General features: G+C 65.6%; 2 protein-coding genes across 28 annotated transcripts in view; one reads left to right on the plus strand and one right to left on the minus strand.

The window, feature by feature from the left end:
• Positions 1 to 6: 6 nt before the first annotated feature.
• On the plus strand, positions 7 to 4,261 carry LOC116666559. Its single transcript, XM_032490251.1, has 2 exons — positions 7 to 1,949; positions 2,337 to 4,261. The coding sequence occupies exon 2, from the start codon at positions 2,702 to 2,704 to the stop codon at positions 3,767 to 3,769; it is 1,068 nt and encodes a 355-aa protein (XP_032346142.1). The 5' UTR covers positions 7 to 1,949; positions 2,337 to 2,701; the 3' UTR covers positions 3,770 to 4,261.
• Positions 4,262 to 4,569: 308 nt separating this feature from the next.
• Positions 4,570 to 26,748, minus strand: part of BRSK2 (BR serine/threonine kinase 2) — a 61,091-nt gene continuing 38,912 nt past the window's right edge. For 4 of the 27 annotated variants that reach the window (XM_032490240.1, XM_032490230.1, XM_032490246.1 and 1 more), the window contains exons 3-21: positions 26,272 to 26,357; positions 23,483 to 23,623; positions 22,946 to 23,062; positions 22,234 to 22,267; positions 21,955 to 22,098; positions 21,721 to 21,867; positions 20,730 to 20,761; positions 20,259 to 20,423; positions 20,053 to 20,150; positions 19,823 to 19,973; positions 17,902 to 17,967; positions 16,882 to 16,905; positions 15,973 to 16,033; positions 15,057 to 15,264; positions 14,338 to 14,386; positions 10,964 to 11,087; positions 9,387 to 9,567; positions 9,227 to 9,316; positions 5,667 to 6,964 (exon numbers count right to left, since the gene is read on the minus strand). In XM_032490240.1, the coding sequence (XP_032346131.1) occupies positions 6,678 to 6,964; positions 9,227 to 9,316; positions 9,387 to 9,567; positions 10,964 to 11,087; positions 14,338 to 14,386; positions 15,057 to 15,264; positions 15,973 to 16,033; positions 16,882 to 16,905; positions 17,902 to 17,967; positions 19,823 to 19,973; positions 20,053 to 20,150; positions 20,259 to 20,423; positions 20,730 to 20,761; positions 21,721 to 21,867; positions 21,955 to 22,098; positions 22,234 to 22,267; positions 22,946 to 23,062; positions 23,483 to 23,623; positions 26,272 to 26,357 (2,205 nt within the window). In that variant the 3' untranslated portion in view covers positions 5,667 to 6,677. Of the gene's footprint in view, positions 6,965 to 8,955; positions 9,051 to 9,226; positions 9,317 to 9,386; positions 9,568 to 10,963; positions 11,088 to 14,337; positions 14,387 to 15,056; positions 15,265 to 15,972; positions 16,034 to 16,881; positions 16,906 to 17,901; positions 17,968 to 19,822; positions 19,974 to 20,052; positions 20,151 to 20,258; positions 20,424 to 20,729; positions 20,762 to 21,720; positions 21,868 to 21,954; positions 22,099 to 22,233; positions 22,268 to 22,945; positions 23,063 to 23,482; positions 23,624 to 26,267; positions 26,358 to 26,748 lie in introns of all 27 variants that reach the window. The other 23 variants (XM_032490242.1, XM_032490234.1, XR_004323498.1 and 20 more) reach the window with 19 other exon arrangements.

Here is a 26,748-nt window from a genome sequence, read left to right on the forward strand (position 1 = left end):
TACGCAGCAGGAAGCTTGGCTGAGTTCGGTCCTCCTGCAGCCATGTGCACAGCAGGACGTGTAAGCAGCCAGCTTGGGTATTTAGCTCAGATCTCCAAGCAGCATGGAAGGCGCAGCCTGGGTTCTTCTTGCTGCTTGTAGTAAAATGTGAGATGAAAGAGAGAAGTTGAGGGAAGAACTGCTCGACAAAAGGGCCCTGAACACGTGATGATTTGAGAAATTCTCCGTCGAGCCAGATTGCAAAAGACATTGAATGAAGAGACTCGTGTCAGGACAGCGCGCTCTAGAGAAATGGTCGAGGGCCGCCAGGCAGCCTTTCGCCGATGCCACAGGACAGGCAAGGGCAGAGCACTCCAGCGCACGGAGGGCTCTGACCAGGGGAGCCCTGTGGCTGACACCCTCGGCCATCTCGGCAAGAGCTGCAGGGGAGAGGTTCCCTGGAAGGGCCTGAGGAGCCCTTCTTCTGTGGAGCGAGTGCCCTTGACACACACACAGCAGGTCTGAGGGTTTCGCACCGTCAGAATCCCTGCCAGCTCAGACTGAGAGGGACAGAGAGGGCATGGGAAGGGGGCGGGTACAGCTTCGAGGTGGAGCATGTGCTTAGCGCGCACGAGGTCCTGATCTCAGTCCCCAGCCTCCATCAAAATAAGTAATAAGCCGAATTACCTCCCCCGCAAAGCAAAAGCAGACCAGAGAGGATGGCGTGGAAAGCCTCTGCTGCAGATCCTGGGGCGGAGGACAGACCAATGGCGCCTCAGCTGAGGGCCCGCCCCCCTCCTCCCGAGGAAAGGGCGAACCTGAGGGCGCAGCCGGGGCCTTGATGGGCGCTGATGGGGTGTGCCCGCCTGGATTTTGAAATTGCCCGCCTCCTTCCACTTTCTCCCTTCTGCATTTTCGGGGGTTTTTGTGGGGGGTAGTTTATGGAGATACTGGGTAGTTAGGTTTATTTATTTACCTATTCACTTATTATTTGATGGAGGTACTGGGGATTGAACCCAGGACATCCTCGTGCATGCATCACTGAGCTTACCCTCCCCCCAGCTTTCCCCCCTTTTGGGGGGATGCTGATGTCTGTAACTGGCATCTTACAACTGTTCTACCTTGTATTTTGGAAGCAGAGGACTTGTCTAGTTTCAAAGGTCCACGTGTGGAAAGGAATTTTGTGCTAGGATGGATCATACTCAGAAGTCTCACCTGCAGGGGCAGGTGTAGCTCAGCGATAGGGCACGTGCCTGGCGTGCACGAGGTCCTGGGTTCGATCCCCAGTACCTCCGTTAAACAGGTAAATAAACCAACCTAATTACCTCCCCTCCCCCACAGAAAACCCCATTTATACGTGAGTCAGATGATTTAGGTGGGATTTGGGGTTTGCCTTGATGCTGTCATGGGTTGCGACTTTTGGGGACCTTGCAGTGGGGTGTGTTTTACACGTGAGATAGACAGGAAACTTGCTGGCGGGTAGGCAAAATCATGCCACCACCCAGAAGAGTCCACACCCTGATTCCCGGAACCTGTGAACATGTCACCTTACGTAGCACGGGAATTAAAGCTGTCTGGGCCCAGTGTGATCACGGTGTCCCTGAAACTGGAAGAGCCAGGGGGGACTCAGCCCGACGTCCCTGGCCTTGGAGGTGGAGGAAGGAGCCATGAGCCAAGGATGCTGGAGCCTCAGGAGCTGGAAAAGGAAGGAAATGGACCCCCTGGGGCCTCCAGAAGGAACGCAGCCCAGGCCTCATCTTGATTTTAGCCCCGTGAGACCCAGGTCTTGGCCTCCAGAACTTGAGAGAACACACTTGTGTGGTTTTCAGCCACTAGGTGTTTGGTAACTTGTTCCTACAGTGATTGGAAACTAACATGTCTGTCAGACGGGCTAGGGGGCTCTCACAGGATCACTCAGAGGCCAGAGGAGACGACCTATGCAGACACCTGCCCAGGGCCCGACTCCCAGGGTGAGTTTGACAGACAGCAGGCCTGGGCCTTGGCCTGACAGCCAGAACCCACAGTCCCACCCGGCGCCCCACGGCTGTTGTTCGTCCCCTCCCTTGTCCGTCAGCCCCCGCTGCCCTTCTCCAGCAGACAGCACTGCCTTGGGGTCTTCTTCCCGTCCCTGGCCACCCTCTCTGTTCCCTGCTCACCTACCCCCTTGCTGAGTCACTCCCAAGAGAGCTGAGGGCTGGTGGTGGGGTGCGGGGTGTGTCCAAGAAAGGGAAGTGTGATGTGCTCACAACAGTGTCTGGCACATCGTTAGTGCTTGGGTATTGGCTTTTATTTTATGTTAGCAAATATCAACACTAACAGGTTTTGGCTTAGCTTGCCCTGCTGTCTGTTGCTTACAGACAAGGGAGAGCTTCACGTCAAAGTGGGCTTGCAGGACGTGGCTCCTTCCCACTGGAGGAGCGTGGCGGCGGGCAGACGGAAAGCTGGTGGTCTGCCGTGGCATTTTCTCTTGGGACTCCAGTCACGTGCCCATTAAGGCTGACACTTCAGACTGCAAACCCTGAGTGGGCCGAGTGAAGGAGGAGGAGGTCTGTGTGTCAGCTGCTCCCTCAGTAAAGCAGATGTGGAACTACAGGTCGAGAACATTTCTCTGGTGGCTGGCCACACGGGGCCCCGGGAGCCAGACAATCATGTGCCTTACCAGAATGCAGCAACCAAACCCCCTCCCCCAGCCTCTTTTTCAAGCTCAAGGTTATTGGACATTATGCAGTCCATCGACTGCAGTGGAAGCTGGTCCCCTTGGCCTCTCCCTCTCCCTTCTGGGCCCCGAGCTCCCTCAGAAGCCAGGCGACGTTACAGGGCCGGGCGGAGGGGGAGACCCAGCTCCACGTCAGCAGGGCCCCCAGCTCAGCAGCCAGGAGCACGGTGCCGTCGTGGCGTGCTCCTCCAGCACGAGGGTGTGGGAAGAGCCAGGCCGCGCTGGTTCTGCTTGCCCCCCACCCCTCCGCAGGACACGTGGCAAGGCCTGGAAACAGCTTGTCACATGGGCTGGGAGGCCTCTACCGGCTCTAGCGGGTGGAGCCCAGTGATGGTGCTGACACCCTGCAGAAACCATGGGGCCCCAGTGTTGGTGGCGCTGTGGTGGTGTAGATGGTGGGTGCAGAGTGGCCAGGCTGCATCTGACCTCCTCATATGGGGGCGGAGGTGCGTGCGTGAGAGAGGCCAGGGGAAGGCTCCACGGGCGTTGTGGTCTCTGCTGAGACCCCTCGTCAAGGATCGCTTCTTGTCCGTCCTCAAGGCTGTGTGGCGACGCCCAGGTGCAGCCTTCTTGTCATGGGGCTGGGTGGCCCGCGGCTCTCGGGAGGTGGGACCCGTCCTTGGTGCTGCAGCAGCAGAGGCCGGAGCTGGCTGTTGTGGGGTCAAGGTAGGCACAGCAGGGACCATGTGCTCTGCCAGCCCACCATCTCCAGGGTCACCCGCCAGCCTCAGCCCGTGGCATCCAGGCTGGGTAGGTGCCCCAAGGCTCAGCCTCCAGGAGAAAAAGGTGCTGGTCTCGTCTCGGGTGGCAGCAGAGCTCAGTGGCTGGGCAGGGTCCATGCTCGACAGGCACCCGTCCCCAGCAGAGATCTGTGTCCTGCGCCCAGCTCCCCACCGGCCCGGCCCATGCTGCCCGCCCGGCCCCACACGGCAGCCCGTCCTCTTCAGCTGGGGCAGAGCAGCGCCAGCCACCTGGCGGAGCCAGCCCCAGGCGGCACCCCCGTCCCGCCCTGCCCACCTGCCTGGACGGAGACTGGCGTGCGTGTCTTTACGGAAGTTTATTGTTCGGAACTAAAGTCGCTCACAGTTACTTGACAGGGGTACACTGGGTGGGGCTTGTCCGTCTGCACGACGTCCGTGTGTCCCGAGTACAAAAGAGGAAGAAGGCTAACGAGAGGTATTGCTTCCGTGTCCTCTGTCTCTGGAGCGGCCCCTCCCGCCGGCGCGCGCGGCTCTCGCTGTTCTAGGTGTTCGCTTTTTTGCCATGTACTGAAATCCCAGCCTGTGGTCGGGGTGTCCATGTAACAAGTGTTCAAATCTACCCACGACAGGAGAGCGGGCAGGGCGGGCGGGAGGCACCAGATGCAAAGAGGACTTGTCCCAGCAAGGGTGTGCAATCGCACCTGCCTCCGCGCCTGTGGCCCCCGAGGCAGAGACAGGCCGGACAGGCGGCCCCGGCGGCCGCCTCGCGAGCCCTCCACGCGCAGAGGCCGCCGCTGCCTTGCTCCCTGGCTGTTTGTGTTTTTTTAAATTTTTGTCATTTTAATAAAAAAGAACCCTGCGGTGCCCCTGCTGTCTTGAGGGGGATGGGTGGTTCAGGCCTTCCTCCTGCCCCACACTCGGACACAAAACCAAGATGGTCCCCAGCCCGGGCCTGGCAGACGGGCCTTGGCGGTGCCGGGCCCCCACAGGAACGGGCCAGAGCCAAGACCAAGTGAACCGCACCCTTCTCTAAATATATATATATACGTGCGTGTGTGTGTGTGTGCGCGCGCGTGTGCGTGTATAGAAAGGACCAAGAGCAAAGAACCGAATTCAAAGCCTAGCGCTGCCCCACGGTCCCCCAACACCCTTCTCCAAAAACAACCGAGAAAAAAAGTTTATAAAAATATCTTGCAGGAATTCTTTAAAGTTTACAGTAGCTTGCCAGCGCCGCATCCACCAGCTGCCCCCGCCGCCCCAGCGCCCCGACGGCTCTGTCCACGGGGCATCTTGGCCCAGACCCCACCCTGCCCAAGACACACAGACAGACAGACAGACAGACAGACAGACGGCAGGACGGCGCTGCTGCTGCCCCTTCCCTGAACAGAGAAGTAAGAAACTCAGTAAGTTAAAACCGCAAATAAGTAACACTGGTCTCGGCCAGCCCGGGGCGGGCGGGTGGGTGCTCCGGGCCTGCGGGGTCTCTTCCCCCCATGGCCAGGAAGGAAGGGGAGCGTCTGAGCCCCGCGAGCCGTGGCGGCACTGAGGTGCCTGGACGGAGGAGGGAGCTGCAGGGAGGAAAGGTGCCGAGGAGAGGCCGCACAGCGCTGGGCCTCATGGCTGCTTTGCCCCCTTGGGCCCTGATCTGGAGGCCGGCTGGGCAGGCCGGACCTGCTGAGGGCTCCGGTCGCTGCGCGTCCCGTCGGGTGGGCCGGGGGCAGCTTCCCCTCGGAGCCGGGTCCTCCTCCCCATGGCCATGCGGAGCTGAGACCGGGCAGAGCTGCCGTGCGGGCGGGCAGAGGCGATGGGCGGGCAGGCGGAGGTGGGCAGAGCCTGGCCGCCGGGCGGGCAGCAGCAGCAGCAGCAGGAGAGGACAGATCCACGGCAGCGGCCTTGGGTCAGCCAGCGTCTGGTGCAGAGCACAGAGGGTGGCCTCGTGGAGGCGACGTGTTAACTTTTCGGGATAATTCCTGGTGTCAGAGTGGAAACAGGGTGTTGTCAGAGAGGCAGAGAGACAGCGAGGGGAGCGCACGGGCAGGCCCAGCGTGGCGTGGCCCCCGGTGCCCCTCCTCCCTGGCTTCACAGCCTTCTAGGCGGACAGACGGGTGCGGCCCCGGGTCCACACGTAGCGGGCGGCGAGGCGGCCTGGGCCGCTGTCAGGGCCATGCTGGGGGAGGGGGCTATGTGTCTAAGGCTGCTCTCGGCGGGCGGCGGGCAGCCCCGTCCTGGCCGTGTCCTTGCCCGCTGGGTATGTGGCGTCCCCTCCAGGGCCGGGGCCAGCGGCCGCGGAGTCCCCCAGTGGGCCGTGGGCACTCCGCTTGGCGGGCGTGCTGGGGGCCTGGGCCGCCTGCCCATTCTTCTCGTCTGAAAAAAGTTGTTTAATTACGTCAAAGAAGTTACTCAATGGGCTGCCTGGGTGCACAGAACAGAAGACAAAAGAAAAAAAAAGAAAAGAGAAAAAAGGAGAAAAGGAGGAAGGGAGGGAAGAGAGAGAACAGACGAATGAATGAAGGGCCTGCTGGCGGGCGGGCGGGTGGGCAGGTGGGCAGACGGGCGGGGTGGCAGCAAGCGGGGCGGGCAGAGCCCAGGCCGGTGGGGACCCCTCCCTCACCAGGCCTCCCTGAAGGCCCAGGCCCCCCCACCTCAGCTTCGGCCTCCCGGTCAGCCCTGCAGCCTCACCCGCTGGCCAGCCCCACTCTGGAGACGGAGACGTCAAGGCCAGGGCTGAGCGGGACCCCGGGCTGGCGGCCGGCGGCCGGGAGGCTGGAGCCAGTGGGCCTACCAAGGTCCTCCCAGAAGGCCTGGTGCCCAGCCCCTGGCCAGCCCAGGTGGCACAGCGTGGACACAGAGGTCAGCGGCAGACAGACAGATGAATGGATGGGTGGACAGGCATGGAGCTTGGGTGTGGGGGAGCTGGGGGCAGCAGCTGGAGGGGGCCCTGGTTCCAGAGAGACAGTCCTGATGGCAGGAGGAAGGGGCACAGATGGGGGGCTGTGCTCGCTGTCCAGGTGCACGACTAGGGGCACCTCGGCTTCACCTGAACACGTTCCCCACCTGAGCCCCTCCACCAGATGCGGTGCAGAGGGCTGTGAATGCGTGGGGCCGTGCAGCTCCCCGCACCCCCTGCAGTGAACAGAGGGCCTGACACCAGCCTCCTGCCCAAGGACTGGGGCCACTCTGACCCTACGCCAGAGCCAGCACATGGGACCCCGGCTAGCCGTGGGGCTCAGGAACCCCTTCCTCCTCTGAGCCTTGGGGTCCCTCCCTGGCCTGCCCTGATCCTACCGCCAGACCTGTGGCCACCCTGGGGTTGAGTGAGCGAGGCTGCTCCTGGCAGGGGTGGGGGGCTGGGCGCAGCTGGGCGCCTGCGGGGCCACGGGTGTGTCCAGACCCCTCGTGTACACAGGGACCTCAGGACAGCCGCAGGGGTGGCGGGGCAGCACCCGGCCAGGAGCAGGCTGCAGGTGAGCAGGGGGGGTGACAGGCTGGGGGGGCCCAGGTGAGCGTGAGGGGTTCTTACCACATTTTGAAAGCCTCCCCGTCATCATTTCCATACAGTTAGTGGTGTCTGGAGCACAGAACGGAGAGAGGGGGGAGGGAGATTTGTGAAAAAGGCTTCCTGCTCAGACCTCAGGCTGGTGCTGCCTGCAGCCTCTGGCCGGCCTGGGAGGGGACGGGGCCTGGGGAGGGGACAGGGCCTGGGTGGGCAGGCCTGAGAGGGGCAGGGCCCAGAGCAGGGTAGGGCTCGGAGGAGGGCGGAGCCTGGAGTGGGCAGCATCTCCGGGCAGCAACCAGAACCTAAGGACCTGGCCCTGCCCCTCCCTGCCCTGGGCCTCCCAGGCCCTCTCTCTCCTCCATCCTGCCCCGGGCTCAGGACACCTGCTGTGGAGCTAAGCAGCCCAGGGCTGTGGTCCTGGTCTACACTGTTCACCTGTGTGTCCTTACCCTGCCACTCTGACTCAGGTGGCCATGTGGCTCCTATGTGACCCACAACTCATGGTGGCACCCCCTTCCCTGACCCTCTTCCTCCCTCTGCTGGGCCTGGGATGTTGGGGCTTGGGGTGGGGAAGGCAACAGGGCCCAGGGGTGGAGGGCTGCACCCCCACAGCCCTCGCTGGGGCTTCTGCACGTGCGACGTGTCCTCTCAGCCTCTCCTCCCTGGGCTGGGCTGGGGGCCCTGTGAGTGGCCACCAGGTCCCTTGGCCTGGTGCCTGAGGGGCCCCAGCTTCCAACCCCTCCTGCAGTGGCTCTGGGACTGACTTTGCTGGACAAGACTGTCCATTGTGGGAGGAAGGGCACAGGGAAAGGCTGGCGCACAGGGAAACCCCTTGGCAAGTCCAGGGGACAGGGCTGAGGGATGGGCTCGGGTCCCAGGTTGGGCTCTCCAAGTCCAGCACTCCCTGAAGGAAGGCAGGGCAGACAGGCTTGCCCTGGGCGGGCACCCAAGAACCTCCCAGGATGTGGTTTGGACACATGGCTAAAATGGGGTCAGGGCCAAAGGAGGCCCCTGCTTTGAGGTGGGCACAGGCCTGGGAGTGGGGCCCTAGGGAAGGGCCGTATCCACCCTGCTTACTGCTGTGCCCAGGGCCTAGTGCAGGGGACGCTCACTGACAGAGCGGTACCTCTCAGGGTGGCACTGCCTGGCCAGGAGCAGAGAGGAACCAGGGACCGGGGCAGCACACCAGCCCTTGGCCTGCCTCCCTGGACGAGCACTGTCCTTCCCCAGCTTCAGTTTCCCTCTGTGAGCACTGCCCTGCTCTGAGGTGGAGGCATTAAAGGCCCCTGCCCCGTGCCAGCCTGGCTCCAGGGCCAGGAGAGCCGGCCCCCTCCATGGGGTGAGGGCCCTCCAGCCCCCCCACCGGGGGACGAGGTGCATGTTGGGACGGGGGGGCAGGTGAGACACAGACAATGGAATGCAGATGGTAAGGGCAGGGGTGGACGAGTGGGGCTGGTCTGGTCTCCGGACCCCACAGAGAAGCACAGAAGGTTGGCTGCAGGGGGCTCCGAGGAGGGTCTGGGGCTGAACACCGCTCCCAGCTCCCGGACCCCAGCCCCAACACAGGCCTCAGGTGAGCGCCCGCCCTCCGTGCAGACAGGCACCGCCCACCCTAATAACACGCCCCACTAACACGCAGCTCATGCACCTGCCCCAGGGCTCACCCGCCCCCACACAGCTGCTGCCTGCTCCCACCGGATGCCTGTGGCCCCCAGGGCCTCAGGCCTGGGCAGCCCCGTCCCCGTGTGTGCCCCCCAGGCCTAGCTGGGGAGCCCTGCCTTGACTGGGACCTTAGGACCCCTCTGTCCTGCCCGTCACATGTCAGTGAGTGTGGGTGCCGGGCCCACAGTCCTGGAGAGTGCTACGCGGGGGACCCCGAGGGCGGCAGGGCTCCCAGGCAGGACCCTGGTCACCGCTCTTCTGGAGGCTGCTTGCACTGGCCTGGGTCTGGGCCCGTGCGGCCTGCCCGGGGCTGGGAGGTGCCCTCCTGGGGCCAGCCTGGCTCTTGGAGGGGACCTGCCCACAGCCCCTCCCTGCCCCAGTGGCGGGGCCGGACGCCTTACCTGCCAGCGTCAGAGGCTACTCTCGTAGCTGGTGGCCACCTTCTGGCCCTTAAGCCCAGCGCCCCAGCTTAGTCCTGGAGCTGGCGGGGGGGGTTCTACAGTGGACAAGAGGCGCCTTTCAGTGTGGTGTGCTGGGCCCTACCTCCCTGGGTGTGCAGACTGCCGGCCGCTGCAGGGAGGGCTCTGCGCCCTGGGTCACACGCAGCCAGGCGGGGGGCGGGCACCCCCACTCACCAGCCCTCGGGGCGCCCGAGCTGAGCCCCTCCCTCACCTGACAAGTGCTGAGCGGAAGGCTGGTCGTGTGTGCTCAGCAGCTGGGTCTGAATGGTCTCCACGACCCTCTTGAAGCGGCGGCTCGGGCCTGGGGGAGACGGGGCGTTAGGCGGGCAGGGCGGCGGGAGCCTGCACCCCGGGCTTCGGCCGTGGCTCACCTGACAGGAGCGTGAACGTGACAGAGTAGATGCCGTTCTCCTTCTGTGCCGCCCCGCCCTCCGTGTAGGTGATGTCCACCTGGAACTTGACTGGCTTTTGGAACACCGCCGGGCCCCCTGTCGCCTTGTACTCGGCCCGGAAGCTCGTCTGGGAGATGACACTGTGGCTGAGGCTGGGGATCTGTGGGGCGGAGGGCGGCGTGAGCGCAAAGAAGGCCGAGGAGACCCCGGAGGGGAGGGAGCCGGCCCCCGCCCCCACGGCCCCTGCGGCAGATGGATTTCCACACCAGTCTGGGGCATGGGGACACAACGACAGCCCGGAATTGTGAGCTGCAGGTGGGGGGAGAACGGGCCCGCGAGGGAGGAGGCCCCGAGGGCAGCAGGGAGGACCGGGGTCAGGGCCTTGGCTGCGGACTGAGAAGACGCCCCTGGAGTCAAGGCCCCCCCCCAGCTTGCTGGTCCTGGGGTCCACAACTCCAGGCACGGGCCAAGGGCCCTCTGCAAATCTGGGGTGTGGAGCAGCGAGGGAAATGACGGTCAAAGCAAAACCTGGAGGTGGTCTTGCCTCAAAGGGGACGCCCCCAGGGCAAGGCTCTGGTGCTCAGGAGAGCAGAGCCCGGCCTGCTGGGTAGAAGGGCCAGCCTGCGTCAGGAGGCTGAGTCCACATCACAGAGGAGGAAATCTTGGGGTTCCCGGAGCTGCAAGAGGGGCCTGGGGGGCTCCAGGAGAGGCCCAGACCCGGGGCCCCAAGGAGAGCCGGCTGTGGTGGCGGGGACGGGGACTCATCGGGGCCAGATGCCCACATCCAAGCCAAAGCCCCTGCCTGGCGCAGAGCTGCCCTGGTTCCTTGAGACCTCTGGGAAGAGTGCCAGGCTGTCCCCAAGGCCCTAAGGGGAACTTGGCTGCAGCCAGGGTTGCAGGGTGGCAGAATGCATGGTGGGGCTGAGGCTGCACTGAGCCAGGGAAACCACCCCCGCAGGCCTGACCACCACAGTGTGGGGCCCGAGCTTGAGCTGTGGGGACGCTGTGAACCCCTAAGCTGTGATCCTGGGGAAGGGGGTCCAGCAAAAGGCAGGCCCCATGTAGGGTGGGGAGGGTGGGGCTCCCTGCCGTGACTCTGCAAGAGAATCTCCAGGGCTTCCCGCTCCACATGCCCAGAGATACCGGCAAAAACCCACAGAACCCACCCAAGGCCCAAGCACAGCCCACCCGTGAAGAGCCACCAGCGGGCGGAGAGGGACTGCCGGAGGCCGGTAGCGTGTCGGGTGGGCAGACAGCACACTGAGACGAGCCAGGCCCCCGGGGACAGTTCCTGAGGCCTCGGGCACGTCCGCCAGACCCAGCAGAGGCCCTTCCTCACAGAACCCTCCGCCCCCACCCCTCAGAGAGGTGTCCTCCCAGGCCCATCCCTGTCCCCGCGCCCCCTTCCAGCACAGCGCAGCCCCGTTTGGGCCAGCACGCAGCACAGCCGCTGCTGTCGACCACCGTCTCCTCAAAGCGCTAGCCCCACGGCCCAGGCCAGGGCTGCGCAGTGAGCACGCGCACAGAGCGAGTGTCCCCCATGGCCGGAGGCTCACCGACAGGAAGGCGTGGACGATGTCGGCCTTGATGGAGCTCAGCGGCTTGTCCTTGATGACCACGAAGATCTGCTCCTCCTTCTCCAGGTTGATGAAGTTCCCAAACCAGGACTTCTTGGCGAGCCTGGGGGCGGAGGGGCTGGTTATGTCAGGGAACCCCTACCCTGGCCCTGACCCTCCAGGCCCTGACTCCACAGCCCTCATGCTAATCCCACAGCCCTGGGCCTCACTCACCCCTCCGCCTTCCCCTGCCTGCCTGGGGCTGGGCAGTGCCCACTAGGCTCCCACCAGAAGAGAAGGGAGAATGGGGGCTGGTGCTCTTCCCTTGAGTCCACCGTGAGCCCCAGCCTCACTTTTCTCATGTCTCCAGGTAATTTGCTAAGCTACAACCCTGCAGCTTCCTGGAAAAGAGTGCCCCGGTCTGGGGGTGCATGGGGAGCAGGCAGGGTGCGGGAGGTGGGACAGCACAGGCATGGACGGGAGACACGGCGCAGATGGCAGGGGCTGGGGCCTTGGATGCTACCTGCCCTGCCACCCTCCATCTGGGGACCAGTGGCCGCCGGGCTGCCGGCATCCCTGCGGCCCAGCCAAAGTCACTCTGCAGAACATGGTGGTCACTTCAAATCCTGGGGGCCCAGCCACTGTGTCAGGCAGGGCAGAGGCCATGCCCCACGGACCCAAGGCTGGCGACACCGTCACAGATGCCCAGGACCTCCCTTTACTCTGTCCTCTGCCGGTCTTATCACTTGTCCAGCACCTGAGGCCACGCTTCTTTGAAACGGGGTCCTCCCAACAGTGCACACCAGTGCAGGAGACCCCTCTGCTGACCCTCTGGGTTCACGCCTGTGTCAGCCCCTCCCTCGGGCACAGATGAGGCCCGGCACTCGCTTCTGACCAGGAGAGCGTGGGGAAGGGACGGGCGTCACCTCCGAGGTCAGCTCACAGAAGGCTGGAGTTCCATCTGACAAAGCCGCCTGATGCGATGGGGGTGGTGGACGTGGTATGACCAAGAGGCCTGCGTAGCAAGGACCCCAAATCCTGCCAGTGACCCCATGAGCTGGTGGCAGAGCCTGCCCAGCTGAGCCTCGAGACGACCACCACTGGACACTAAAGCTGGGCCCGACCCACGGAGACCGGGCGGTCAGCGTGTGCTGTTGGGAGTAGCTTGTCACGAGTGACTGCTGACTCACACAGCTGGGCAGCGCCAGCACAGACGTGGCCAGAGCCCCACGGCCACGTGTGCCAGTCCAGGCTGGACAGGGCCAGGGCCGACTGGCCGGGCCCTGCATCTTGCCCCGGCTGGGCTGGCGGGATGAGCCATGGGGTCCGATGCCCAGCAGTGCTCTCTGGCTGGTCCTGGGGCTTGGGTGGCTGTTTCCTGCTGGGAGACTTCCCTTTTTCCTGCCCGATTCCACCAAGCATCCTGCCCACCAGGGCCCTTTCTGCTCCTGTGGCTGGAGCTGGCCTCTGTGTCTGGCCCAGGATCCCCGACAGCAGACGCAGAGACGCAGGGACACAGGTCCTTGCTGACCCCATGCCAGCACGGGGCCACCTCCACTTCCTTCACGTGCTGCGGGCTCTGTGGGGTGTTTGGAGCTCGGGGGCGCAGGCTGGGGAGCTCACGGATGGGACACCTGCCCTCCCCTCCCTCGACGAGGAGTAACAGTGGAAGCTCAGCTGTGTGCTGTGGGACGCCAGCAGTTCGGCGTCTGGTATGAGAGAAGCCTGGGTAGGCCAGGAAGGCCTGACTCGGCATCAGCTGGGCCTGTGTGGCCAAGCATTGGATGTTGCTTCTGAGAGGAACTTTGGGGTGGGCGCCAGACTCCAAGCACAGCGGGTCTCCCTCCAAGACACGGCGGGCCTTGTCTGATCGTCTAAAGCCTTAGGACCGGAGGCTGAGAGTTCCCGGAAGACAGAATTCTCAAAACTGCAAGGTGGAGACAGGCCCGAGTCCCAGCCTGCAGCCAGCAGATCAGACTCACTCAAGGGTGCAGCGGCCCCCAGCTGGAAGTTCCTGCCTCCAGGACCTGCAGTCTCAGACCAGCCAGCCCCACAGTCATGCCCGCCGGCTCCCAAACACCGCAGCCCCACACACACGGGGCTCATCCCTCTGGGGCCTTGACTGGCGGGGCTCAGGGCAGGAGAGCACATCATCTGCAGAAGCAGGCGCTGGGGGGTGCACCACGCCCCCTGGGGCCACCCAGGTCTGCTCCTTCCCATCAGCCACACCCGCTAGGGACAGGCACCAGCCAGAACCCTCAGGAAGGGGACGAGGTCACCAAAGGACTCGAGAAAAGGAAGGAGAGGCCCCAGCCACCCGCACCGTCGCATTGGGCTCCTGTGGGTGGTTTTTTAACTTTTTGGAAATACGTAACAATTACGTTACAGATACAGTCATGAAAGTGTCTGATGACAGCAGAAGACTGACTAACAGGTCACCAGCGGGTCGGCAGAGACCCCGAATCCCTGCACTCCGGGCCGGCTGCCCATGTGCCCATGACCCTGACGCGGGGCTCCTCACCCCACACACCTGCTGTGTCTGCAGGCCCTGCGCAACCTGGACGTGGTGACGGCAGCTGGCCCACCTGCCTGCCTCCAGAGGCTGCCTGTGAGGTCACGGCGGCCCTGCCCTGCGTCTGCCCCTCTGCATTTCACTCTCACACTTGAGGTGGGGAGAGCAGGGGGTGGGGCCTCTGTGGAGTCTTCACCTCAGACACACGGAACTTGGTGTCCAGACCGTCCAGGATGGAATGCAGCCCCGTGTCCTCCTCTTGCACGACAGTGAGCCAAGGGCTCTGTCTGTCCTGGCCCCAGCCAAGGCCACCCTCCCCTGGACATGTGTTCCTGCCAGCCGCTCCATGCCTTTTCCTCTTCTGACACCTCCTCCCTGAACCCTCCATCCAGGTGTCTGGCCACACTCCGGGCTGTGCTCCCATCTGCACCAGTGCCCCCGCCGACGGAGGCTGCCCTTTGCAGGCACCGCATGCCTGGCCACCAAGGGCTCCCCCCCCCCCCACCGTGTGGAGGCCGAGCTCTCAGCAGATGTGGACTGTCACTCCAAGGCATGGCCGTGCTGTCCCTTGCTGCCCCCAGCCCCAGGCTCCCCCCAGTCTGTGGCTTCTGAGCAGAGCTGGGAAGAGCAGCTCCCTCCCCACCCCACGCCCCCAACCTGGCACTCAAGGTGGAGATGCAGGGATACCAGCACTGAGAGCGGCCCGGGGACAAGCAGATGGCCATAAAGAGAAGGACCAGAGGGCCCCATAGCCCTCAATGGATCCCCCTGGCCTGACACGTGGGAGGGTCCCCCACGGCCCCCACAGTCTGCATCCAGGCACTGGGAGGGAGGTAACAGCTGACTCAACCTGGGGACTTACTCTGGGGACGACTCCGGAGTCAGGTTGGACATTTCCTCGGGCGTCGGAACTATGCACAAGGGAGGGACAGGGAGAGAAGGTGTGACCACGCCACCCTTTCCCCCCAGGGCCCCTGCACTGCAGAGCCAGGGCGCTGTCCACAGCACCCACACACGGGTCAGCCCCCGGCCCCTGCCCACAGCTGTAGCTGCAGGAGCCTCGGCCCCAGGGAGCTGTCCTGCCTCCTGGTGCTGAACTGGACCAGGCCTTCTCTGGTCTCCAGCCAGCCCTGCTGTCCAGGGACAGATGACACCTGCCCCCCAACGCCCCACCTGTCGGCTGTGCTGTGCGGCTGGTGGTCCCTGGTGGCCGACCAGTGCCAACCGACCCTCGGCACGCAGCACACAGCGGCAGGCTGCCCACCTCTGCCCTAGTCCTGTGGGCTTCCTGACCATCCACACCCACACCCACCCACTGGCCCTCTCTCCTCCATGGGGCCCAGGCAGCCCCACCTGAGGCCAAAGGGGAACAAGAGAGCCAGGGATCCCAAGGCCATGCCTGCCAGATGGGCATCTCGGTGCCGAGTGGGCCCCTGGCACTGCCTTATGGACACAGGATGAACCACCAAAGGGGAGTAGCAGCTCCTCCAAACCCAACTCCTCCTGCCCAGCTGGCCAGGAAGGGTGGTGCTCCCCTGCAGCCCCCTCACTGCACACCTCACCACCTCCAGACACCCTCACCTTGCAGTTTCCGGCGGTGGAAGCGGGGTGACCCCAGGAAGCTGTTCTTGATGGAATTGAGCCGTGTCCTCCAGGGCACCCCACCCACACTGGGGCTGGACGGTGGCGTGGGGTTCGGCGTGCCAGCCGGGCTCTCCTTGGGCGTGTGCACGGGCGTCCCCTTGGGGGTAGGGAGGGGACTGCCCCTCGGAGAGGGGTGAGGGGTCACCTGTATGGTGGGGACAGATTTGGTGTTTGGTTCAGTCCCAGCGGGTGGGAGCCGGGCAGGGGCCGGCAGGGCAGGTGGGCCTGGGGGCAGGGCCAGCTGGGGGCTGATGCACCCCGGGACAGGGGGCCGGGCCTGGGTGCCAGCCGGGAGTGGGTTGGACTTGGTGCCCTGCAGCGGCTTGTCAGTCAGCTTGGCCTTGCTCGGCAAGGTCTGGGTCTTGGGGTTGGGCCGCGGGGCGGCCTGTGGAGGGAGGATGTGTCCGGGCCGAGAGGCGCTCCGGCAAGCTTCCGGCTCCATGGAGGTGGCTGGGGAGCAGGCCACGAAGGGGACCTCGGGGGGCGGGGGAGGCAGGACAAACTTTCTAACAGGCTACGGGGCAGGCGCAGAGGGCAGGAGGGAGAGAACCGGGGCACCCACCAGGCAGGCAGCCACAGCGCATGCCCCACCCCCCCACCGCATGCACACACAGCACCAGGGGGACCGCAAAGCAGGACCAGTGGGGACAGGCGGGCGTGGGAGGGGGACCGTTTGCCACAAAAGAAAACAACACACGAGAAAACAAACAACAAAACAGAAAAGCGTGCAGTTAGCCAGAGGAGCCGGAGCAGAGCAGCAGCCGCCGCCACGCGGGCAGCCCGCGGCAGGCGGGGTCCGCCAGCCGCCCCACCCTGGTGCGCACGGGGGCGGAGGCCGGGCAGCGTCACTCACCCGGGGGCTGCTGAGTGGGCTGGTGGAGAGGCCTGAGGAGGCGCCGCTGATGGACCTAGACCTGGGGACACAGGCGTGGGGGGGCGGCTCAGATCCGGAAGGGGTCCCAGCCTTCCCCAGGTGGGCCCTCCGAGAGGCCCGGAGCCCTGGCTGAGAGCCCCGAGGCTGACCTGGTCTGGTGCACACCTGGCCATGACCAGGACCGTCCTGCCATCCCCACCCCACCTCTCAGCAGGCCCAGGAGAACCCACAGCCCCTTGGGGGCCCCATCAGAGCCCCCCAGTGGTGTGGCTGGTGGCTCCTCCCCTGCACACAAGAGGTGCCCTGTGTCCAAGGCCCCAGGCCCAGGGCAGCACAGAGGAGCCCTTAGTGAGGATCTCGGGGGCCTGGGTGAACGTAGGGATGAGGGGAGGCGGGGGCCTCCGTGCACAGACTTGCGCCCCTGGGCAGGCTGCACCCCCCGCATCCCGGCTGCCCTGAGCCTGGCTGACCCCCCACACACACACAAGGCTGAGCTGTCACGGCCCCAAGTCCTGCACCTCACACTCAGGCGTGTGGCACCTGCTGGCACCAGCTGGCACCAGCCCAGCCCCTCCACACCCACAGCCACCCTGCCCGGCCCAGAGCTGCCCATGGCCCTCCCGTCGCTCACACCATGAGGGCCTGGGCAAGACACAGCTGGGATGGGCATCAGCAGGAGGTGGACTTTGCCCACACCTGGCCCCATTCAGCCTGCAGACCTGGGCACGGCCAGAAGGAAGGCCACTGGTCCAGTGTGCCCAGCCAAGACATACAGACAGCCGCCACCCCCTCAGGGCAGGAGCTGGACACCTCTCAGGGCAGGGCCAGGCCTGCGGGCCTCGCTCCACCACAATGCGCGGCCTTGAGAGAAAGCAAACGCCCGCTCACCCCTGGGCGCCGGCACCTGCCATCCTTAGAGGAAGGAAACCGGAGGGGTCGAGGCAGCCACAGGAGAGAAGAGGACAAAGAGTGAAGGCCGTCCATCCACACCGCCACCAGCCCACCCACCTGCCCACACTGCAGCTCAGCCCCTGGGCCACGGGGCAGAGCCGGACCCACGCTGGCCAGTCCCCAGCACCTGTGGGCTGGGGCCCCATGGCAGTGACCCTCCAACTCCCCCCAGCCTGGTGCAGCCATGGAACAGGGTGCGGCGCAGACCCAGCTCTCAGCGTCCTCAGCCCAGCCGGCCCACGGCCAGTACCACACCCAGAGCCAGGCCTGGGCCCAAAGCTTTCAGATGCTGCAGAGGGGCCAGTCAGTCCCACCTGGCGCCCACCCCAGCAGCCTTGGCCGGCAGGACAGTGGCCACAAGCCAGCCATGAGCCTGCTGCCGCCGCAAGGAAAGCAGAAAAGCAGCAGTGGGGGAGGGGACGAAGCTGTGTCCACGCCCTGCTGTCTAACCGAGCGGCCCCTGGACACTGACTTGCAGGAAGGGTGGTGCCAGCAGGAGGGCAGCCAAGGTTGGGCACAGAGCGAGTGGCGCTCACAGGCCGGGCCCTGAGCCGAGACTCCCCAGTGCGGGCACTCCTGTCCCTTCCTGGGGAGCCTGCAGCCATCTTGGGCCACCACTACCACTCTGGCCCTTGTGGGCAGCAGGGCAGCCCGAGGACACGGGCCAGTGTGGGATGGGGGAGGGAAGGTTAGCCGGGGCACAGAGGCCCACTGACCACAGGGCAAGGGCAGGCCAGGGGAGGGGCCTTACCAGCTGCAGCACAGGGGTCCCAGGGCAGGGAGAGTCTGTGAGTCTCCCGGCCCCGCTCAGGCCGACCGCCAGCCTCACCCCAGCAGCCCCACGCCGCCTCCTGGGCCCCTCCCCCGGCTTGCTGGAAGGGAGGGGGTGCAGCCCTGCCACCAGGCCCGCTGCTGTCTTGGGGGCTGGGGGGCGGGGTGGGTGGGCAGGGTGTATACCTGTCTTCTTTGCTGAATTGGGGGTGGGCTTCAGCGATATCCAGGCTTTTACTGAACATTGCTTTACTACAGCGGGAACAAAGCGAGAAAACACAGTTACTGACGCAGCCCTGCCAGGCGGCCCGGGAGGCCAGACCTCGCAGCTCCGAGCTGGGCACAGCCTGCCTGGCCCCAAGCCAGGGCACACACCCGTGAGGGGGGTCCGGCAGGAGAGCGCCAGGGCCACTGCACACCCGGCCCTGGTGCCCTGCTAGGCAGAGTGGCCCGGCCAGGCTTTGTGGGGTGCCTGGCACCACCATCAGCCCCAGGACCCCTCCAGCCCCAGCGGGTGTGGCCTGTCGTGGCGACAAGTGGCCAAGCCAGAGAGTAAGCAGAGGCCAAGAAGCAGCAGCAGGTGGGGAAGGGCCACGAGGAGGGGCTTCCTGGTGACCTGGGACGGTACACGCCTGACCCCATCCTGGAAGGCAGAGCAGAAGTCACGACAGGTGGCCGCCCACACCCAGCCCTGTCCTGCTCCAGGCAGGTGGGGTGTGAGGGGTGTGGATGGCTGATGCGGGGAGGGCTGGTCAGCTCTCAGCCTGCCCTGTGGGTGATGGACAGGAGGCCAAGGGCAAGGCTTGGGAAAGGTGGGCTGGGAAGAGGCGACTCCCCGCCTGGACCACCGGAGGGGGCCCCGTTTCCCTGGGGCCCCGCCAGGAAAGGTGCACCCAGAACAAGCAGCACCGCGGCCAGCAAGGCCCCTCCTCCTGCTCCCACTACCCCCACCCCAATGCTGGGGCCCATGGGCAGGGGCCACAGCTGTCTGGAGACCTGGAAGCAGGCCCCCAGAGGCTGGGACTCCAGATCAGTGGCTGAGCCAGCCTGGACCCCTAGGGAGCGCTTGGAACCCCTGGGGTGAGGGGTGGGGTCTGTGGCCTGTGAGTTGGTCAGCCCAGTTTAATCGTGATGGTGGCCCAATGGCCCTGCAGTTACTCAGAGACCTGGCTGGCCCAGTACCCAGTACCCAGCTGACCAGGCGTGGCCAGGGCTGCTGAGACCTCAGGCCCAAGGGCTGTCCCCAGATCCCAGGGCTGTCCCCAAATCCCAGGGCTGTCCCCAAACTGAAGTCCCTGCCTAAGCAGCAACGCTTGGTCACACGCAGCCAGCCCCAAATCAGCTGAGCCTCTGCAGGACCCGATGCCCTCCGTTCCCCCATGAGGTCCGTCTGGACAGCCCAGACCTGCTCATCACAGCCCACCCCTCAAGTGCACATCCCTGACCCCTGCACGGCCACAGGCAGCCCACACGCGGGGCCAGCGTCAAGCAGGGACAAGCTTACTGGGCTGCTGGCTCTGAGCAGAACCTGACCTCTGCCCAGCCCGGCTCATCCACTTAGATCCAGCTCAGCTTAGCCCAGTCCTGCACAGGATAGCCTAACCCATCCCAGTTTAATCCAGGTCAACAAAGCAAAGCCCTGCCCAGCTCAGCCCAGCCCGCTTTACTCCAGTCCAGCTCAGCTCAGCCAGGCCAGCCCAGCTCAATCCAGCCCAGTCTGGTTGAGTTCAGCCCAGATCAGCCCAGCCCAGCCCAGTCCAGCCCAGTCTCTGCCAGTAAAGCTCAGTTCAGTCCAGCTCAGTATAGTCCAGCCCACCCCAGCTCAACTCTGCCCAGCCCAGCCTAGAGTTCAGCCCAGATCAACCCAGTTCAGCCCAGCCCAGCCCAGCCCAGTGCAGCCCCACTCAGCTCAGCTCAGCTCAGCACAGCCAGTGCAGCCCAAGCAGTCCAGCCCTGCCCAGAGGCCTCAGCCCAGCCCCAGGGCCGGGGTGGGTGGCAGAGAAGAGCCAGGCCAGGCCAGGCCAGGCACAGCCCGGGAGAGGCGCCGGTGCTGAGCAGGCCAGGGCACCAGGGGGCGAAGCGCTGGGTCCTCCCACAAAGCACACACCTCTGGCCGTGCTGGGCCATCTCGATGGCCCGCCGCGCGGGCACCGGGGAGCCGCCGTCGGTCACGCTCAGCACCTCCATGGACTTGCGCTCAGGCCGCCGCTTGCCGTGCCGGTTCAGCATCGGGGAGTCCACACGCTTCCGGGGAGGGTCTGCGTGCAGATGGGGGTCAGGCCAGGCAGCCGGCTGGGCCCGGAGGGGCACAGGCCGGGCCACCCCCGGCCCCTGTACCTATCTCATTCCGGGGCGGCAGGTCCTCGTCCTCGTGGCTGGGGTACCTTTCTTTCCGGTCCAGGAGGAGGAAATAAATCATCTTCTCCTGGTTTTCCCTGCAGTGGGTGAGAGGCGCTGAGAAGGCTGGATGGGGGCTCCTGGAGGGCGGTGTCCCCACCCACGGCCTCCGCCAGGCCCCTGCCGCTGGCGCGGCCCACACGTACTCCTCGGACAGCAGGTCCTGCAGCAGCTTATTGCGGTCTCGGAAGCAGCCCAGGGAGTGCATGCTGTCCAGCACATCAGGGTCCATGTCCTCCAGGCTGGGCAGCGAGCGGATCTGCACCTTGCGGGGGACAGGCTGCTCTGGCTCCGGCTCGTTCTTGCCTCCTCTGGGGGAGACAGGGCACAACGCCATGGGTCACACACCGCTGGCCGGCCTGAGGCTCCTCCGCCCCAGCCCTTCCTGGGGCCCCTGAGTCCTGCTGCTCTCCCTGCGCCCAGCCCCTGCACACCTCCTGCGTCCTGCCTGTGCCCAGCGCAGGCCGGCCGGGGGCCCGGGGGCCCGGGGGCCCGCGGGCCCGAGGCTGGAGGCAGGCCTGCGCTGGGCCGGGCCCTCCCCTCCCGCCTTCCCTAGCAGGCCCTGCAGGCCACAGCGGCAGGCAAAGCAGGTGATGAGGGGAGGAAAAGCTACTTACATATACCATATGTGTTTCTGAATGTGCTCTAGCTACAAGGAAAGAGAAACAGGGAGTTAGTACGAGGAAGGAGCAGAGGCCACGTTAGGAGGCCAGAGGGAGCAGGAGCAGGAGCACGGGGAGGGGGACAGGAGGGTGGAGAGAGGAGGGCAGGGGGAGAGGGATGGAGATGGAGGAGGACAGAAGGGGGAGGGGGAAGGCAGAGGGGTGGGTTTAGGGCAGGATAGAAAGCCAAAGAGAACAGAGGTGGGTAGGGGGATGGGTGAGGTAGGGGGTTGGATGGACAGGGGAGGGCAGCATTCCCGGAGGCTCCAGGCTAGCACCCCTGACCCTGCCTACCCCAGGTGGAAGAGAAAATGCCAACCTAGAGACAGCAGTGAGAGTGGGGGCTGCAGGCAGGGGCAGAGAGCGCGGGTGGGGGTGTGGGAGGCAGGAGCCCCCGGGGGCTCAGGGCAGAAGGCCTGAGAGGAGAGCAGGGGGCAAGCAGCCAGGAACCCGGCCCACCTGCGCGGGAGGAGCTGGGTGCAGGTGCGGGCAGGAGGCTCAGGGCCAGCCCCACTCTCCATCCTGACCTGGGGAGCCCGGTTGGGGAGGTCGGCTTCCTGGGCACCCGGCCACCCCCGCCAGCCCCGTCCTGGAGAGGCCAGCCCAGCAGCCCCGCTGCCCCTGCCCTGGGACCTGCCATCCTGGCACCAGCCGAGCCCAGAGGAGGCAGAGACGGCCGGCTGGGGCTTCTTTCAGAAGTGAGGGCTTCCCTCAGACCCTTGCGCTCCCAGCCCCCGCAGCCGGTCATGAGGGTGAGAGACAGCCGTCAGTGGCGCTTGGCCAGCACGTGCGCGCGTGCGGCACACCCCCCCCCCCCCAGCGACCTGCACAGGTTCACTGCCGGCGCGCACACGCCCCCGTGCACACGCCTGCGCACCCCGCCCCCCCCCCCCGCGGGCACAGCTGCGCGCCCTCCGCGCGGAGGCGGCAGGGGCCGGGGACGCACCGTGAGGCGCCGCGCCGCGTCCACCTCGATCATGCCACGCAGCAGGCTCTGGCAGTCGGGCGGGATGAAGTGCGGCATGTGGAACACGCCTCGCTTCACCTTCTCCAGCAGCTGCCGCAGGTTGTCGTCGTCGAAGGGCAGCGCCCCCTGCGGGCGGGACCGGGTCACCGCGGGGGCGGACCGACGGAGCGGGGCGGGCGGGACGGAGAGGGAGGGGAGGGGCGGGGCGCTCACCACCAGCAGGGCGAACAGGATCACGCCGCAGCTCCACACGTCTGCCTTGCGGCCGTCGTATTTCTCCCCCTGCGGACCGCAGTGCGGTTGGCGGGGGCGCAGGGCCGGGGTCTTCGCGGGGACCGAGGGGCCCAGGCGGAGGGTCTGGGAGGAGCCACCCCGAGGGCGGTGTCAGGGACTGGCGGCCAGGCGCAGGCCTGGGGGTATGCGTGCTCTGGGGCAGAGCGGCCACCCTGGACGGGCGGGGGCAGGGTGGGGACGTGGTGGGGGGCTACTTACCCGGATTACCTCGGGGCAGGCATAGTGGGGGGATCTGAAGGCAAAAGCGGCAGTCAGAGCAGGAGGCTCAGGACTGAGTGCACCTGGCAACCCGCCCCGCCCCCGGACATCTCGCCCCGCCCCCTGGACCGGAGCAGGTGGTGACTGAGGGAGGGGCGCCCCCCTGCTGTCCCCGACGTATTCCGCCTGGGATGCATGCCCCGCTGTGGGGCCCTCAGGCCCACCAGGAGGCCACAGGGCTTTGGTGCCCACTCCCCCACAACCTAACCCCCTCTGCATGCTCCTGGGGAGACTGAGGCCCAGGAGCTAGGGGCCCACTGCACTGAAGACTGTCTGCCCATCCGTCCTAGCCCAGGGAGACGGTCATCAGAGGAAGGACCGTGCTGTGTGACCCAGGGCCCCCGCCCAGGCACACCACGAGAGTGAATACAGCAGGAAGCTGGCACACCAGCCTCACCCCCAAGCAGGGCAGGCATCTCCCAGGGCTTGGCCGCAGCGCTGAGGGATGTTCTGGGCCAGGCGGGTCACCTGCTGCCCCCTTGCTGAACTGCACATGGCAGACAGGCCCTGCCTCCAACCCAGGCTGCAGGGCGCTGAGTCGGGGGCCTGGAGCTGGGGGCCACCTGGCTGCGCATCTCGGGGCCAGGCTCTGCGCCTTGCAAGAGGCCAGCCCGTGTGGAACCGGCAGCCACCAGCCGAGGGCGCGGCTCACCCGCAGCTGGTCTCCAGCAGGCTGTCCCCCACCTGCAGCGACGCCATGCCGAAGTCCGCGATCCGGATGTTGTTCTTCTCGTCCAGCAGAAGGTTTTCTGGCTTCAGGTCCCTGTGGCTGGGAAGGAAGGCGAGATTGAGGCTCGCAGGCTGGGAGCTGCCTGGCCTCCTAAAACCCCACCCACACAGCACAAGGCTCACGGCAACCCAGCCTGGTGATGTCACCAGCAGCCAATCAGAAGTCTCTCACATGCCTACTAGCTGCAGGGAGGGGCAGACTCTGCTTCACTCCCTAGGTTCCCGCCCCCCTTGCTTCCCTCCTTACACCTGCTCTGGGCCCAGCCCAACCTGAGGCCCTCAGACTTAGGGGGCCCCAGGACCCCTGAAAAAGCCAAAGAGCCTTGGGTGAGCACCTAGCAGAAAGGTTTCTGATGCCCCAGAGGGGGTCAGTAGAGCATATGCTGTCCGATGGGGGAGCAGGAAAGCAGGGGCGGCACCTGCTGGGATGGGGGACACCTGCTGGGGGACGGGCACGCACCATATGGAGTGGCTGTGGCAGAAGTCCAGTGCTGAGATGATCTGCCGGAAGAACCTCCGGGCCTCCTTGGGGGTCAGCCTCCCCTTCTTGACAAGGTAGTCAAAGAGCTCTCCACCAGACACGTGTTCTAGCACCAGGTATCTGGGGGGCCGGGCGGGCGTCGGGTGGGCACGCGTGAGGAGCCCAGCCCACCTCCGGGCCACCCAGCCAGGGCGCCTCTGGCCTGAAGCCGTGGACCGCCACCCCATCTCAGTGCGATCCTCGACTGCGTGGGCCACTCTGCCCCCGCCTCCAGGGCAGCGGTGCTGGAGGAGCCTTCTGGAGCCAGGGGCCCAAGATCAGGACCACACTGGGCCCCAAGGCGAGAGGGACCCCATGCTTGCTGACCCTCATGCGTGCCTGGGCTGTGGCCCTTCCAGGCCCCTCATGGCCTGCTCAGACGGGGCTCCTGGAGCAGGGTGTACGCACCAGACACTGGGGCCCTCAGAGAGCCCTGGCCAGCAAGGCAGACCTCTAAACAGCATGGGTAGGGGGCAGGGCACAGCTGGGGCCTCAAACAGGTCCAGAGCTGGGAGAAGGGTCTAGGTGGGTGTGGCTAGATGGCCGGGTGGTGACTGCCCCTGACTTGGCTCAGCGTGGCCCGAATGGTGCAGGCGGGCTGGGGTTGGCTGTTGGAGGGGTTGGGTTCCAACAGCTCCCCAGACTCCGCGTGCCCATGCCAAGCGGCCTACGTGACAGGGAGAAGAAGCAGCCGGCTAGTCCAGCCTCCAGAGGCATCATGTGACCAGGCAGGGGTCCAGGGACCAAGGACCCACAGGGCTACTGCGCAGGGCTGTGGGGTGAGGGGTGGGGGAGACAGGACAGGGAGGTTGAGGGCAGGAAGGTGTCCAGGCTCTGGCTGGGGTAACAGGCTGTGTGGGTCCCCATACCCCTCTGAAGGTACCAAATGAGAAGTGGAGTGTGTCCAAGCTGAGCCTCCTCGTGTGGAGCCTGAGGGGGCTGGTTTCTGGGGTGAGGTGGGGGGTGGTCCAAGACACATGGACACTGATGCCTGGAGGGCCAAGCACGGTCCCTGAGGAGCCGCGGGTGGGAGTGGTGAGGGGTGGTCCTGGTGGGCTGCGGTGGCTTGGGGAGGGAAAGCGGGTGAGAGGGGATGAGGCTGTGGGCCTTGGGGACAGAAGAGGAGAGACTGGCTGTCTTTGGAGCTGGTCTTGCAGGAATAGAGAGACCAGTGGGGATGGAGGCAGCCCCTGGGGCACAAGGTACCAGTCTTCAGGGAAGAGAAGGGGTGGGGTTGGGGGAGAAAGGGGCGGGAGACATGGGGTGGGGGCACTGGGTGGGATTTGAGCCCTCAGTGGCAGAGGCCCCAACCTTGTTCTTCGGTCTCCAGGCTCCCGGGCTGCCTCGGAGGCCTTGAGCCCAGCAGGACCTAGCTGGCTGCCTGTCCACCCTCCTATCCAGCATCTCGTTCCTGGCCCAGGCCCCTCCGCGCTTCCTGCCTCCACCTCAGGTGGCCTCCTCGGAGTCCCCCGAGTATCTCAGCAGAAGTGAGGAGGTGTACCCAGCCTCCTGGGTGGTGTGAGTGGAGGTGGGCAAGGTCTGCCCCACACCCACCCGCACCCCAGACTCATGGGGCATCATCCAGACACCACAAGGTGAGCCCCCAGTCAGGCCAGCCGGGGTTGGGGGGCCTGTGCCCCTCATCCTGGTCCTGAAGGTGGCCGAGTTTCTCCAGCTCAGCAGTGCCCGGGGCCCAGGGACCGCCACCTGCCTCCCACCCCCTCCCCAGGCCTGTGGTGACTGCTGTCCCTGCTCCTCTCAGGGCCCCCGATGCGGGGCAGCTCTCGGCGCCCCGTCTGTAGATAAACACTCAGCGTTGGCCGTTCATGCACTGGGTCCCTGGCTGGCGCAGGGATGACAGAGGAGGAAGGGGAGGCTAGGAGCCCTGCCCCTACCTCCTCTGCCCAGAACAGTGCTGCCCGCGGGGACTGAGGATGGCCACTTGGGGCCACCGGTCTGCCTGCGTCCAGTGCCCAGTCAGGGCTGGGCTCAAGGCCTTGAGGGGCCCCTGGAGCAGTGGGCCTGAGGGGGGTCATGCCAGGCCAGCCCTGCTGCCCCCTCACACTCCCTCGCTCAGTCCATGTCTCCAGGGAGCACACTGGTGGGGCCTGTCCCTGAGGGCCATGGCACAGCAGGCCCTTCCTACAGTCACACGGTGGTGGCAGAGCTGACTGTCCCCTGCGCTGACCCTGGGAGTGGCCACTGCCCACACCCAAAGGTGAGCTTGCTGAGGTCATTCAGCTGGGGACTCCCACCCACGTCTGCCCACGCTGAGGTTTCTGCCAGCCTTGGTGGCCGAGCTGGTGACAGAAGGTCGGCCACACCAACGGCAGGACAGCAGGCTGGGGTGGGAGGTGGTCAGCTGGCCTGCACTCCCCACGCCTGCAGGGGAGCAGATGGGGGCCCCAGGGAGCGGGGGATGGTCCCAGGAAGCCCTGACAGAGTAGAGGGTTCCCGAGGCTCACTGGGATGGAAGACAGGGCGGGGAGAGCTGTTCCTGCCCCGTAACCCCTGCCCCAGCGCCTCCAGGAGGCTCTATCCCCAGTTTGGTGGCTCAAGCAGGTGGCTCTGAGAGTCCCCGCCCAGCTGGCTGTGGGTCTGGTCACGGAGCAGTGTGCCAAGGCCTGGGGCCAGTCCTCCGGCCCACTCCTGGATGGCTCCCCCCTCGGCCCCAGCCCAAGGCCCCGTGCCCTGTGGCCCCCCGGCTCTCCGGACCCAGTAATACCTACAAATATTTTTTGTTTTCGTAGACGTCATGCAGCTTTAGAACGTGTGGGTGCTCGATGAGCTTCAGGATGGCGATCTCTCGCTCCACCTGCAGGGGAGGGAGTGCCGTCGTGGCAGGGCCGGGCTCATCCCTGCCAGGCACCATCCACGACTCTCCTGGGCCATGTGGGGTCAGGCCATGGGGGCCACAGACCCAGCGCACCCGCTGCCCTCAGGATGCTGCATGGGCCCGTGCGGGCAGCACTGGGCTTTGGAGCAGGCCAGCCTAGCACTGGGGTCTCCACCCCTCCATCACACAGGGCAGGGATACCTCCCTGCCTCCCCACTGGCTGCGCCTGGTTCCTGCCAGCCCTTCAAGGGTCTGGACCCCATTTACACCCCAAGGTCCCCTCCACTGAGCTCCCATCTCCCCACTCAGGTATCTCATGGGCATCTTAAACTTGGCGCCCAAATTAACAGGTGAGGCTCAGCCCCTCTGC

Source organism: Camelus ferus, chromosome 10, assembly GCF_009834535.1.
Source record: "Camelus ferus isolate YT-003-E chromosome 10, BCGSAC_Cfer_1.0, whole genome shotgun sequence".
NCBI classification, from domain to species: domain Eukaryota; kingdom Metazoa; phylum Chordata; class Mammalia; order Artiodactyla; family Camelidae; genus Camelus; species Camelus ferus.